Source organism: Solanum tuberosum, unplaced genomic scaffold, assembly GCF_000226075.1.
Source record: "Solanum tuberosum cultivar DM 1-3 516 R44 unplaced genomic scaffold, SolTub_3.0 scf00574, whole genome shotgun sequence".
Taxonomy (NCBI): Eukaryota; Viridiplantae; Streptophyta; class Magnoliopsida; order Solanales; family Solanaceae; genus Solanum; species Solanum tuberosum.
The window spans coordinates 267232-282808 of NW_006239489.1; the positions used below are offsets into that span (position 1 = coordinate 267232).

At 37.7% G+C, this 15577-nt stretch overlaps 1 protein-coding gene across 2 annotated transcripts in view; it reads left to right on the forward strand.

The window, feature by feature from the left end:
- The window catches only part of LOC102601705 (ras GTPase-activating protein-binding protein 2-like), a 16453-nt gene extending 1507 nt beyond the window's left edge, over positions 1-14946 (forward strand). The window contains exons 1-8 of one of the 2 annotated variants that reach the window (XM_015304535.1): positions 1131-1345; positions 5815-5992; positions 12676-12973; positions 13056-13481; positions 13759-13880; positions 13964-14029; positions 14161-14224; positions 14395-14946. In XM_015304535.1, coding sequence (XP_015160021.1) covers positions 5816-5992; positions 12676-12973; positions 13056-13481; positions 13759-13880; positions 13964-14029; positions 14161-14224; positions 14395-14624 — 1383 coding nt within the window. In that variant the 5' untranslated portion in view covers positions 1131-1345; position 5815 and the 3' untranslated portion in view covers positions 14625-14946. Of the gene's footprint in view, positions 1-1130; positions 1346-5814; positions 5993-12675; positions 12974-13055; positions 13482-13758; positions 13881-13963; positions 14030-14160; positions 14225-14394 lie in introns of those variants that run through there. The other variant, XM_006365601.2, reaches the window with a different exon arrangement.
- Positions 14947-15577: the final 631 nt, after the last annotated feature.

Here is a 15577-nt window from a genome sequence, read left to right on the forward strand (position 1 = left end):
CCCCCCCCCCCCCCCACACCAAGAATCCCAATATAGGGTCTAAAGAACAAGCCTTACTAGCATTCCTTAGAGCTAGCCCTGGCTCCACCCATTAGTCTTGTTCATCTCCCAGAACTGCTCTTTTGTAGTTTTGGTCGTCTTGTTAGTTACTAATAGGGGATGCACTTGTGTCAATATTTGTTATTTAGGGCTTCATATATCTATATATTATGGGTGTGTTCGTTACGGAGGAAAATGAATGAACAAAAAATATCCTTCAAATATTCTAAACTTTGCAACTTCATCCTTTATTTTGACTATGTTAAGAAACTATCCATGTGCAAGTCACATGACACCAAAAAGCTCTAATTAAAATTACTCTTTAGAGCACACTCACACTTCCCCACGACTCCAACAAAATAGACCTTTCTCACCCAACTCCATTACTTTATTCAGAGAATGCCACTCAAGTTCCTCAACTCTTAAGCTAAACTCCAAGTTGCTCTGATAATTTTTATCATTTCATAAGCAGTTCTTTCACCCCATACTTATTGGTTAGAGCCTGGGAGAAATTCAATGAATATGAAGAGGCTCTATGGTGCATGCTCTTTGCAGATGACATAATGCTAATTGATGAGACACATGATGGGATTAATGATAGGTTTGGAGATAGATCCTAGAGTCTAAAGAGTTCAGGTTGAGCAGGGATAAGACAAAGTACTCTCAGTACAAGTTGAGTGACGTAACACACGTTGTAAATATGAAGTAATTAAGGTTAGGAACATAATTCATCCTCAAGAAAGAAAGCTCCAAGTATTTGGGGTCAATGATGCAATGAAATGGGATGATGGATGATGATGTTACACATCGTATTAGAGCAGGGTGGATGAAATGAAAGCTTACATCTAGTGTTTTGTGTGATAAAAATGTGCCACCAAGTCTTAAAATGAGTTTTATATAGTGGTGGTCTGACTAGCTATTGTTGTATAGGGCGAAGTGTGGATCGATCAAGAACTCGCATGTCCTGAAGATGAGCGTATTGGTAATGAGGATGTTTAAATGAACGTGTGGGTATACTAAAGGTGATATGAACGTGAATGAGGCTATCCAGGACAAGGTGGAAGTGACCTCCATGATGGACAATATGAGGGAGGTGGGACTGAGATGGGTCGACATGTGAAGAAAAGATGTATAAATGTCCCAGTGAGGAGGAGTGAGAGGTTGGAGACAATGGATGTAAAGAGATTTAGATGTAGATCGAAGAAGTATTGGGGAGCGATGATTAGCCAGGACATGACTCACTTGCAACTTACTAAGGACATGACCCTTGATAGGAATATGTGGAGGTCGAAGATTCGAGTAGAAGGTTAGTAGATTAGTAGGTTGTCAAGTTCTATTTTTAGTAGTGATGTTAGTAATTTCTTGTTATCATATTCTTCGATGTTACCATTACATGATGTTGCATTTTCTTCAATTATCTTTTTTTTTGGTGTGTGTTGCTATTATTGCACTTCTTCATTGTTACTATCTTTGCTTTGCATGCTTATTTTTTTAATCTTTACTTGAGCCCCGATGATCTATCTTAAACAACCTCTCTATTTTCACAAACTAAGGGTAAGACTACATACACATCACCCTCTCCAGACCCCACTTGTGAGATTACACTGAGTATGTTGTTATTGTATGGATGTTGGATTAGTTTTGAAACATGGAATAAATTTATTTTGCATCTATTATCTATCTATTTCGTTGTCTTTGATATTAAAGTTTTTATGGACAACTATCAATATGGATTGATAATTATAACACTCCATTAAGAACTACATACATATTTGTTTCTCAATTGAAATATTGTCTCCGTATTCTTTGTAATTGTTCACAAGTGTACACACCTTCAAAGCGCCAAAAAACTCTTGTGGGTGAGAAACAAGAGATCGCCTTTTAACTAAATCCCTAAAAGTAGGGGCGTGCATTGACCGGTTCGATTTTATGTATTATTGGTTCGGTTTACATGTTTTTAGTTTTTAAATATGCTAAACCAATAACCAGACCAATAAAAATATTTTATTGGTTTTCTGTTTATCGGTTTTTGGTCCTTAACGGTTCAGTTTTTGGCTTAACTGCTCATATACATATATGACTTTTTCAATAATTTGGCACGACAAGACAATAATGTAACTTTACATAGTACTCATAAAATAGAAACATTAGTAAGTGATGTGAAAAGAACTATAGTACTATACAAGTGCAACACAAATTAAAGAACTAGGACAATAATATGAATTGAAGGCTAAAGAGCAAATGTAGTAACCAGTAAGGTACTGATATCAATATTGAATATTTATATAGGGGTAAAGGAGTAAATTACTACAACCTTAATGGGTTATGGATTTATCCAGTATCCCAATATGAAAAATCAAAATTGAACCTATAACCCAATAGTTTTTTTTTTTTGTAAAACCATTAAAAACTCGTTAACCCAATAACCCACTAACATTTTTTTCGGTTCGATTTATACCTAAAAGTGAGAAGACAATAAGTGACTTGGGAGAAGCTATGGTAGAAGAAGAGTGAGAGAAGACTATGTGATGGAGTTGATGATCATTTCTAATAACTTGAAAATTTTCAATGATAAAGCTCAAAGAAGAAATTTTTCTTGGTCTTGTAGAAAATGGAGTGAAGTCGCAAAAGCCATTTTGAATATTGGTTTGGGCCTATTGATGTTGTTAAAGAATGACAAAAGTCCCACATTGGTGATTAATGAGATGTGTGGACTCCTTATAAGGTTTGGACAATCTTCCTCCCTTTGAGCTAGCTTTTGGGGTATGAGTTAGACCCATAACCTAATTTCATATAGTATCAGAGTAAGACCCATCTCACCCGATGTTGGGGCCCCCAAAATCAAAAATTGCCCACGCACAGATGCTAAGCACTGGGCGTGAGGTGGGGTGTTAAAGAATGACAAAACTCTCACATTGGTGATTAATGAGATGAGTGGTCTCCTTATAAGGCTTGGACAATTCTCCTCCCTTTGAGCTAGCTTTTGTGGTGTGAGTTAGGCCCATGATTTCACAAATGTAGTCGTGTGATTTGCACATGGGTGGTTTCGTTAGTTTTCTAATGGTGTCAAACAAATAGATGAAGTTGCCAAGCATTAAATACTTCAAGGATTTATTTTGTCAATTATGATAGTTTAAGGATGTACCTAAAGTTTTGAGTAAAGTTGGAGGGTGTTTTTGCCAAAAGCTCCAAAATATTTGTTCGTTCTCTCCAAAGCAAGTAACAAATAAATCTTTCATTCACTCACTAGGGTACTGATTACTGAATCTCTTTGTTCTCTCCGCCGTCATCTTCTACAACATCCATTTCGGGTACTTCATCTTCACTTTTTGGTCCCCAACAGTTAATGATCTGCTTATTTAATGTAACTGTTTGAGTTGCTCGGTTACTTTTCTCTATTTGGATTGGCGTTAACTTCAATAATTCCTAGAAACAACTTTTTTTTCTTTTTTAATATGCATTTGCATCGCCATGTTCCTCATGATCAACAATTTTGTAAGATCGCAAGTTTCTACTTTGAAAATGTCGATTGATTGAATGCTATTTTTAAATGTTTTTTTCCTTTTTTTGAGTGTTTGGTTTCTGCTTTGGATGAAGGGCTTTGTGTGATGAAAATTGAGACGGATCTATGGTTGTGTGTTATTTATCTTACTTGTAATTGTTACTTGTTCACGAATTTTAATTCTGCTAGTCATTAGAGTTGCATTCATGAAATTAAATCTAGACCTGCTCCCTCCGAAAAAATGTTGTGAATTTAATAGGGGTTTTGTAGCTGTCGTTTGTGCTGTAACCAGGGGCGGCTCAAGCAGATGAGTGACCTAAAGTGAAAGTTTAATTGAGGTCTAAATTTTTAAAAAAAATCATTACATATATAGTATATTTTATTTGAAGTCTATTTTTCTAGCTTTTTGATATGTAGAGTTGTTAATAATTTTTTATAATTGATTTTTTCTAATAATTCTTTATCAATTGATTGTATAACCAAGTCATTCAATCTTCCTTGGGACATTATATACCTTTGGTAAGATTTTATCAATTTAATTTTGAATAAACTCTTTTCGCTGAGGTAATCGTTACAAGGGCCATTCTAAAAGAAAACATTGTTCTATAAGTAATATCATTATTTAAGATTGATTCTTCCCATCTGTCTACCCGTGGTGGGCAGAGTTACCTGGTACTTGTTGCTGATGAGAAGTGGCATGGAATTAGTTGAAGTGCGCAAAAGTTGGCTCAGATACTATGATCATCAAAATAAATAAATATAAGCATTTAAGAAAGAATCAAATCTTTCACCCTTCGAGGTGGCCTAGTGGATCAAATCTTTCACCCTTCGGGGTGATCCAGTGGTTTGGGCTTGGGACTTTCATGTTGGAGGTCTCAAGTTCGAAATCCCTTGCCAGCGAAAGCAAGGGGTTTTCTTTCTGGGTTGAGCTCGTCTCACCAAGGCTTGCCTAGTGTTGGTTACCTCTCCTATGTGGTTTGCGAGCTATTGCATAGTAGCGGGAGTTTTACCTTGTTTGCACCCAAAGGATAGCGGCTGTGGGTTTCTCTTGTCATAAAAATAAAAAGAATCAAATCTTTCTATTTGATTCATTATATCGATTTGAGTATTATCTTCTACTTGTACTATTTTTCTTAACACTTTTAATTCAGAAAATGAGTCTAGACATCAATAGCAAAATGACCATTATGTTTTAAGGAACATTAAAGGTTAAATCATTGTTCTTTCAAATTCTCGTCATCTAATGATCTCAATTTTTACTACTAAATAGAAAACCTAAAATATTATCTTATGCTTCAAATTGTTCAAATCTATTTTGAAATTAAAAAATGGTTTGGTCAAGAGTAAGCAAATCTAAAATTCTTGAACCCCCACCCCACCCACAAACTAAAGAACAAGCCTTACTAGCTTTATCTTGGAGTCGGCCATGTCTTTACCCATTAGTCTTGTTCATCTCCCAGAGCTGCTCGTTTGTTATTTTGGTCGACTTGTTAGTCACTAATGGACGATGCACTTGTGTCAATGTGTTATTTAGGGCTTAATATACATGTATACTATGGGTGTGTTCGTTATGGAGGAAAATAAAAAATGTTTTCCAATTGTCCCATATATTCATTTTGTCAAAATTTTTGGAACACAAGTTCCTTAAAAATAAGGAGAATAACTTCCCTAGTGGAAGTAGGTAAAACATGTCCCACAAGTGGCATTCCACATTAATTGTCCTCCTCACCTTCACTCCCACCCCCGTAGCCCGCATCCCCACAAGTCCACAACCCTACCCCACTCCCACCTCCATAAGTAAGAAACTCACTTATTTTCCTGGAAAGATTTTGCTTTATATTGAACACACCCTATATTTTGATTAGTGAGGCTTAATAAGGCTATATTAGGACTTAACCTTTTCTTTTGCAAGTACGTGGCTTTTACCAACTACTAGAAACTACCAAATGAAAACCCTCAATATGTAGGTTGTACAAAGATTAATTTTGTATACCCTGTTTGTGATATCCTAGCATCTAGCATCATAGTCATACAACTGACAAAGTTATCCTGGGGATGTTTCTTGTTTGATTTCCCAACCCATAGCAATGTTGCCTATATGTTCAGATTCTGACCATCTTCATCTTTCTTTTTTCTTTGCTCCATGGAGTAACATGTATTCTTGTACTTTCTGTTTGAACTATACTGATATTTGCACCTGATGTCTTTTTCTTGCACAAATAATGACAACATGGATGTTTCTTAGTGACAACCTTCTTGTTGAATTTCTACAGAATGGCCATGCAAACTGTAGCTCCACCTTCTGCTCAAGTCGTTGGAAATGCTTTTGTTGAGCAGTATTATCAAATTCAGCATCACTCCCCGGAGTCAGTGTACCGATTCTACCAGGATTCGAGTGTCTTAAGTCGCCCAGATGCTGATGGCGTGATAACATCGGTGACAACAATGAAAGTGAGTATAAGTAGAATTGATTTGTTTACTTTTATGATACGTAATGTCCTGGAAGGTGTTGTGCAAGCGGAAATATCAACTAAGTCTAATGATCTATCTGTCGTTGATCCCAAAGCCAAAAACTCTAGAAGTTATTGACGACCAAGTTTTTCATCTACTAACTCATGCTTATCTCTTGTACCAATCTATCTTCTTGTATATTTTTGTTATTTTTTTGGTCTGCTGAGGAAAATACAAATGGCATTAGGAGGAATAGACACTCCTGCCTCTTTCACCCGACGATGTGATAAAACCTTTTCAGGTTCCACCATCAATTCCAATTCATCATTTTTTAGGGGATATAGTAGATTTAGTTGATTTTAAAGGAAGCTTGTAAAGTATACTCATGGGTGGGATGTAAGTTTCCAATTCATCATTTTTTGGGATGATGAATTTTTTGGTGTGAATACAAAGTTACCCTTGTCTCAAAAAAATTCACCCAAAAGTGGTAAGGGTGGAGGGGAATCAATATCAGAACTACAAGCAGGACAAAGCAGCGAGACATGAAAAATAGGATGTACCTTAGATGTTTGAGGCAGCTGCAATTCATTAGAAATAGGACCAACTCTGCGAACAATTTTGTATGGTCCAAAATATCGAGGTGAAAGCTTCTCATTAAGACGTTTGGCTGAACTCTTCTTCCGATAAGGTCGCAAATGAAGGAAAACAGCATCACCCACATTAAAAGATAAGTTGTGCCGCTTGGAATCAGCTTGAGTTTTCATTCTAGATTGAGCCTTCATGGAATGGAATGTAGTATCTCTAACATTTGATCTCATTCCACGAGCTGCTGTTCAAGTTCAGCAATTTTAGTTTCTTCATGAACAAAGGGATGCAAGAGTGGTGGTTCCCTCCCATACACAATCTGGAAAGGAGTCATATTGGCTGAAGAGTGGTATCCACATTCAGCCCAAGATAGATATTGAAGCTATGATTTTGGCTTGTCATGAGCAAAACAGCGTAAGTAAGTTTCAAGGCATCGATTGACCCCACCTCCGTTTGACCGTCACATTGGGGGTGATATGAAGTACGCATACAAAGACGAGTGCGACTAAGGCGAGAAAGTTCCTGCAAAAATGCACTTGTGAAGACAACATCACGATCTGAAAGAATGGAACGAGGTAAACCATGCAACTTGACAATTTCCTTACAGAAAACCCCAGCTTCTGTTTTAGCAATAAAGGGATGAGATAAAGCAAGAAAATGGCTGTGTTTGCCTAAACCTGTCAACCACCACAAAAATAGTATCAAAGCCATTAGAAGGAGGAAGTCCAACAATGAAATCAAGGGAGATATCCTCCCAAACTCACGGGTACAGGCCGTATGAGACCAGTTGGAGCTAACGTTTCATATTTATATTGCTGGCATATCAAACAATTCTGGACAAACAACTGAACATCATGCTTCAAACAAGGCCAGAAAAAAATTGCAGATACCCTTTTGAGAGTTTTCAAGTATCCTTCGTGCCCTCCTGTTGGAGAATCATGCGACTCTGCTAAAATCTTGGCTTTGAGCTAAGGATAATCAGGAATAACCAGCCAAGATTTGTAGTAAAGATGGTTAGCAGACAACGAGAAATCAGGATGAATTAGTGGATCAGAAGAAGTTGATCTCGAATCTGCTTAGTATATGGATCAGCTTCAATTGTTTCTGTCAAGTCACTGAAATCTAATGGAATAGGCATCACCAAAGTAAAAAAATGAGCATGTTGAGGGCGACGAGATTAAGGCATCAGTTCCTTTGTTTTCACTTCTTGTCTTATAGACAATAGTGAAATCAAAAGGCAATAATTTAAACAACAAATGTTGTTGTTCAGCAGTAGTCACCCACTGCTGCAAGAGATACTTTAGCAACAATGGCCAGTAGTGACAATAAAATGCCGACCCAAAAGATAATGCTTCCATTTTTGCAATGCAAGGACCAAAGTCAGCAATCCACGATCATAAGTAGATTTAATGCGAGTAGAAAAGGAAAATCCCTTACGGAAATAGGCTATTGGATGACACTGTTGCAGTAAAATAGCCCCAACCCCATCAGATGAAGCATCACACTCAACTGTAAACTGTTGAGTAAAGTCGGGAAGACGAAGCACCGATACTGATGTCAAGATCCTCTTAAAATTTTGGCAAACCTCTTCCACTTTTGCATGCCAGGAAAAAGCATCTTTCTTGGTCAATTATGTTAAAGGACGAGTGATGATCCAATAGTTCTTAACAAAGCAACCTAAGAAACCGTGAAGTTCCTTAACATTCTTTGGAACAAGCCATTCCAACACCGCAAATCGAATCCACGGCGACTCCATCTTGAGAAATCACATGACCCAAAAAACCAATTTGGTGTTGACCAAATAAACATTTGTTTGGATTAGCAAAAAAGGAACGGACAGAAAGAAGATGAAGGACAGTTTGAAGGTGTTGTTGGTGTGTTTGAGGGTCAGGACTATAGATTAGAATATCGTCAAAGGACACTAGGACAAATTTTCTAAGGTATGGCCTGAAAAGATCATTCATGGCGCCTTGAAATGTGGATGGTGCATTGGTGAGTCCAAAAGGCATTACAAGAAACTCATAATGGCCTGAATGAGTGCTAAAGGCAGTTTTATAGACATCATCAAGTTGGACATGAATTTGATGGTATCTTGAAAGAAGTTCAATTTTAGATAAATTTGTGGCTCCATGTAACTGATCTAACAACTCATCAATATTGGGAATGGGATATTTGTCCGGGGCAGTGATTTTGTTTAGGCTACGGTAATCCACGCAAAGCCGCCAAGAGTTATCATTCTTTTTCACTAGCAGAACTGGGCTAGCAAAGGGACTTGAACTAGGACGAATGAAACCAAATTTTAATAAAGCTGCAACTTGGTTCTCAATTTCAGTTTTTTGACCATGTGGGTAATGATAAGGTCTGATGTTTGGAGGTTTAGAATTTGGTAGCAGAGGAATAACATGAGAATGTGCTCTAAATGGTGGAAGAGATGTTGGTTCAGAAAACACAAACTGAAATTCATCTAAAAGTGTTTGGATTGGATTACATGGAGCTTCTGATAGCATGTTAAAAGATTGGAGAGAAGCTGTGGCTGAATCTGTTGATCTCAAGCCTTGCAATTTGTAATGTTTCCCTTGCCAATTGAAAATTATGAACATATCCTTCTAGTTAGCTTGAATTGTCTTGAGAGAAGCCAACCATTTGATACCAAAAACCAAATCAGCCCCTCCAATTGCAAAGGGGTAGTAATCCTGAGTGATGGTAAAGCCCGACAATTGAATTTGAAGATTCCGGCAAACTTTTTTGCAGCATATGATGTGTCCATTCCCTATTTGCACACCGAATGTTGGAACTATTTCTACTGGTAAATTATGCTCCTTCACAATGGATTCAGCCACAAAATTGTGTGTGGAATCACTATCCACAAGTATTAAAATCTTTCTATGGTTGATCTCACCCTGAAGCTTCATCTTAGCACCAACTGACTGTCCCAAAATGGCATGGAAAGAAATTTCAGCAACGTCTGTTTCTTGAGGGTTATCACCAACTACTGGATTGACCTCGTCAACCTCTTCCAATTGATTTCCTCTGGTAATGTCCATGAGAGATAGTTTTGCCGATTTGCATCTATGACCGGTGCAAATTTCTCATGGCAATGATAACAAAGTCCTTGTGCCATAAGATTTCTCCTCTCAGTTCCCATGTTCGCGTTTGAAGAGGTTGGGAAATGGCTGGGTTGGAAGAAACATTGCTGCGTTGATTGTGATGTGTAGAGGAAGAATTGTTCTGGGTGTGTCTAATAGAATTCAATGGTTTTTGTACAGTGGGTCTGTTGATTGGGGTCCAATTAGGCACTCTATTGCTGCGAGTTGGGCCTAATTTATTTTCAAATTCAAGTGCCAAACTCATAGCCCTGTAAACTATTCTAGGTTTGTAAATCCTAACATCAGATTTAAGTTCCTCTTTCAACCCATTCAGGAACACCCCTAAGAGACGGTGATCTGGCCAATTTGTGACCCTAGACGACCGTTTTGCAAATTCTTGACGATACTCCTGTATAAAACCTGTTTGTTGAATGTTAGAAAGGTGCTTGTCGGGATTTTGAAACTCTTCAATTTTCCTGCAATGCTTTAACAAGTTCTTCCCAATAAAGTAAAGTTCGCTCACGATTTATCCAAGAAAGGAGATCCAGAGCATCCCCTTCCAAATACATCGCTGCGATGTCAACTTAATGTTCCTCTTGAGTTTGATAATAGCAGAAGTATTTTTCTGCTTTCAAAATCCATCGTCATTTGTTTATGGCCACCGGGAAGGATTTTTTGGCCAAGCTGGACTATCAATGTCTTCCTTTTCTTGCCAATTTTCCTCTATTACGGTTTCGGTGACTGAATTCTTGTTGAGGGCAACTAGTCTAGGCATTCAATGTTGCAACATCTGCTGCCGGTGAGTTTGTTGTATCTAGTTTAGATGCTGTGGCAAATAATTGTTGGGCAAGAGATTCAACATTGGGAACGCCTTCTTGTGAATTAGACAATCTGGTATTGACCATGTTAGATTGATCTGCTCTGATACCAAAACTGATGGTAACCAGAAGTAGAGAACCGAAGAAATAGAACAAAGCATGTAAATTTAGTGGCAATAGTTTGTGCAAGAATCTTAAAAACAATTATACCAATAAAGTTGTCCATATGGAGAGGACAAGACTCCAGAATATAGTAGTTTTAATTCTTAATTACATACCCCAAATAACAAATCCTAATTACATATATATAGAGAACATAATAGGATAAGACTGACACCATAAACTACAAACTAGGAATAATAACTGCTAGACCAACTGCTGGAGCAAATCCAGGGAACAGTTGCTAGACAATTGCTGTAGCAGTTATGTTTGTCCAGAAATCAACTCTTTATCCTTTTGTCGATATTTTCTTCTGAAGTACGTCTTGAGAGGTGGGTCAGTATCAAATCCTACGTCTTGTGTGAGATATGATTTTAGAAAAAAAATGATTTTAAGAACTGGCACTGTGCAGTGAATAGTAAGTAGTGCTGCAAATGTATTTGCTGGATTTGTTTGGTATTCATTTCGTTTCTTTCTCAAAAAAATTGCCGTATACTTGCTCATGACAAAGAACCCTTTTGAATGTTTCTTCCACTTGCCCTAAATCATCTCCATTAATAGCAGCAATACAGATATTTGAAAGCTTGGACATTTTTGAAATTCAGCTGTGGTTACTGAAACTGATATGTAGAGCTTTCAGATTTTGATGCTTAACTGCATGCTCTGTAGTCTTCTATTCTTTTCTCTCGACTTGAGGAGGATACTTTGGTCATACCAGCAAAAATGTTACTAATTTTGTGGTGCGGATTGAAAAGTCTGAAAGCTTGTGGTTATTCCCAATTTTTTTAATTTGGGAAATTCTGAGTGATTGTTAATTTGTTGTTGAAAGATATATTTCTTCTGTATGTAAAAAATAGATAGCACCAATTGTTTACCTATCCAAATAAAAGAAGATAATACCAATTAATTTCCTACTTCCTGTTTGAGAAAATTGAAATGGGTACATGACGTTGTAGGTATACTTGTTGGAAATGGGCACTTAGTTGATGTTGTAGAGGAGATGTGCTTACTAACACCAACAATTACTTTCAATTTGACAAAGTCATGTAACATTTGGTTCATGAATTTGAAAGCGAGGTTAAAAGCTTGATGTAACAACTTGGTGGGGTCTTAGAAAGCAGTGTGTGGAGTTAGTCTCAAAATTAATTTAGGTTGCGCTTTCAGAAAACATTTTTGTGGTTGGTAGTATTGGAAAAGTTGGTTTTGGGAACTGGCCCTCAATGCTTTTGGTATAATAGCAAAGGTAGTACAACATGGACAGGTGCACGCACGTCATGAGCTCAAATTCTGTTGTGAACCAGGTTTGGTATTTAAGTAAAGAAGGGTGGAATGTGACCTATTATCCATTGAGTTTCGGAGACAGAAACAACAGATTTTCGGTCATAAAAAACGGGTTTCAAAGTTATGACTTCAATTCATGCTGTCCACTCTGTGTATGACAGAATATGACCGAGAGGAACTGTTGCTATCCCGAAGTTAGAAGTCCTTGTCAGAGATTAAGAAATGTGTAAAACCTGTCTGTCTTACAACATATAGAAGTTCCAAGGTCCTTGGTATCTTCTTTTGATAAGTAGATCATTGGGTGTTAGAGCTGGCAACAATTTTTTTGAGACTTGGAGAATTCCCTTGGTCTAGAAAATGCCTTCCTCGTATCTATTGCCTTAAATCAACTCATTGTGTACTTAAAGTGTTACTAAATTTACATGATTTGTAGCATGCCAAAAGTGTATTTCTTGTATTGTTCTTTGTTGCACCTTTTTAAAATCTTGTTTAGAGATATTAATTGAAGAATCATTAGTCGGAGCGCCACCCCCGATATGGAGAAAATCATGTTGGGAGCGCCACCCCCGGATGGGCCCTGCAGTGCGCGATCCGGATTTAGTCGGAGCTCCAATGTGGGCTCCGGACACCGGGTGGGAAACCCAAAATAAAATAAAATTGAAGAATCATTAGCAAGACTTGTATAATAAGGTGATAAATTGAATATTATCTTGCAATATGTAAAAACTTATAGCTTTTCTTGATGATTGAGCAGAATATCAACACTTTGATATGTTCATTGGACTACAAGAACTACAAGGCCGAAATAAAGACTGCAGATGCACAGGATTCCTTTAAGGATGGGGTGATTGTTTTGGTGACTGGATGCTTAACCGGAAGGGATAAGTTAAAAAGGAAATTCGCCCAGACATTTTTCCTTGCGCCACAGGACAAGGGTTATTTTGTTTTGAATGATGTTTTTAGGTATGTAGAAGAAAATGAGATTGATACCGTCTCAGAAGTGATTAATGGAACTGAGGATGTGCAGTCAGAGGTTCTGACCCCTGACCCAGGTTGGATCTCTTTTCTAATTCAATAAGTGTACTTGTTCTTGTATTCTCTTAAAATATTTTACTATTTTCATTTTGAATACAGAACCTACTCATGTGGTTGATCCTCCAAATCTCGACCAAGCTGGCACACATGCAGAAGAAGTTCAACATGTTGAGGAAAAAGCCAATGACTCTTTGGAAGATAGGAGACAAGTTGCTGATGAAAGAGAGATTGTTGTGGAAACTGAATCCCATTTCAACGAGGACCAGAACCCTACAAATACAGAATCAGCTAATTCTGTTGCCCAAGAGGATGCTCCAAAGAAGTCATATGCATCAATTGTCAGTTCACAAACAAAGAAAGGGCCAACCAAAATCTATGTACCCACCAATACTTCCAGAATGGCTCCTCCGAAGGCTGAAAAGCAGCCGGTTGCGGCAGTAGCACAAACTGCAGCTCCTGAAGCATCAAATCCTACTACCCCTAGTGGAATCGACGTACCTGAAGCTAATGATGCTGAAGTTGAAGGTATAATTTCTTGAAACTTGTCTGAAATAAACTCATTACTTCCATCTTGTGATGGACACATCTATATGTCAGAAAAAATGGAATAGGGATGTTCGTATTTAATTTTTTTAGCAAATAAAGGAGCACAATAAGTAGATGTGTTTTGAGTTTGATCTAGATGTTGGATTATTCGATCTACTTGCATTGTCAGGTTTATTCTGCTTCTGACTTTCTCATCTCTTACAGTCCCATTAAGAGTACATTGTCATCTAATTTACTTAAATTTTAATTCTTGCAGCTGAGGGATACTCTATCTATGTCCGCAATTTGCCTCTAGATGTTACTGTAGCCCAACTTGAAGCTGAATTTAAGACATATGGGCCTATTAAGCAAGGAGGTGTACAAGTTAGAAGTAATAGGGTTAGTGCAGCACACCTTATATTCATCTTGGTTCACTGACCTACAGATCGTTAATATGTGTCCTCTTATTCCCTTTTCTGCAGCAACAAGGATTCTGCTTTGGCTTTGTTGAATTTGAAGATGTGAGCTCCATGAACAGTGCCATACAGGTATGTGCTCCCTGAAATATCATTGCACAGGCTATCTTTTTATAGAATTTAGAATGTGTTTACTTCCTAGACTTGTTAGTACATGATATGAAGATGCATTACTGTGACTATTCTTTTTTTTTTTTTTCTAGGCTTCACCCATTATCATGGGGGCTCGTCAAACTGTTGTCGAGATGAAGAGAACTACAACTAGAGGTAAGTTTAAGAGTGTATTATCTTTAAAAGTTTTGGATGTTGAGTTCACATAAAAAAAATCAGACATCAAATTCTGCAATCTATTCATACCATCAAACTGTTAAGAGTTAATTGGACCATGACTTTTTCATATAAAATTATAAACCTGTTTTTTCAATTTGATGTTACAGTTGGTAGCGTTAGAGGCCGTTTCTCTCCTAGAAGAGGAATATTCCGAAATGACAATTTCAGGGTCCGCGGAAACTTTGGTGGAGGTCAGAGCTACGGGAGAAGTGAATTCGGAGGACGTGATTTTTCAGGGCGTGGTAGGGTTCAAGGTGGACGTGGTGGTGAAGGCTATCAAGTAAGAGGGAGAGGGGGATGGAGAAGTGGCCCTAGTCAGAGTTCTGCTACAACATAGTTTATGTGGCTGGATAAATTTTTTTGGTGGTAAATTTTGATCTAGTTTATTTGTTTGCCAGTGTGCAAGCAGCGGAACAGTTTAGCTGTGTAGTGAACTAGTGATATCAACTTAATCAAAGTTGACATTGACATTACTTAGTGTTCTCGCCCCCCTGTTTACCTAAGTGTTGCACCCCATGTTTACCCAAGTGTTGGGGATCATTTTTTTGTGTAGGTGGCCCGTCACTTGTTTTTCACAGTTAACTCGCAGCGCTTAATGTTAGTATTTCCGAATTATGTACAGGAAAAATGGTTTGATGGAATGTCTAAATTTTATTTCTCACTTTGGATGCCCGTCCAAACTACAGCTGTTCAGCTGTTTGTATTGTCCCATTGGTCACTTTTGTGGGATTATTTATCCTGGGATGAATAATCACAAAATTTAGATGAAAGTTGCTGTTGACAGAAAAGTAGACAGGAATGACACTCTGCAGATTACCGAGGACATTACCCTAGATAGGATGATAGGGAGGTCGAGGATTAGGGTAGAAAGTTAGTAGATGACCGAGCATTGTCTAGTTCCCTTATCAGTGTTGTTATTATTACTTCTCTACTATCTTGACCATGTACATTCACTCTATAAGGTGATCAAGGTTCATCATGCATCTTTTTGTAGAGACTAATGATGCAAAATATCATGTACTAACAAGTCTAGGAAGTAAACACATTCTAAATTCTAGAAAAAAGATGCAGTGATATTTCAGGGAGCACAAACCTGTATGGCACTGTTCATGGAGGTCAAATTCAACAAAGCCAAATCAGAATCCTTGTTGCTGCAGCAAAGAGAATAAGTGGACACATGATAACAATCTGTAGGTGTTAGTGAACCAAGCTGAGTATAGTGTATGCTGAACCAACCCTATTACTTCTAACTTGTACACCTCCTTTCTTAATAGGCCTGTATCTCTTAAA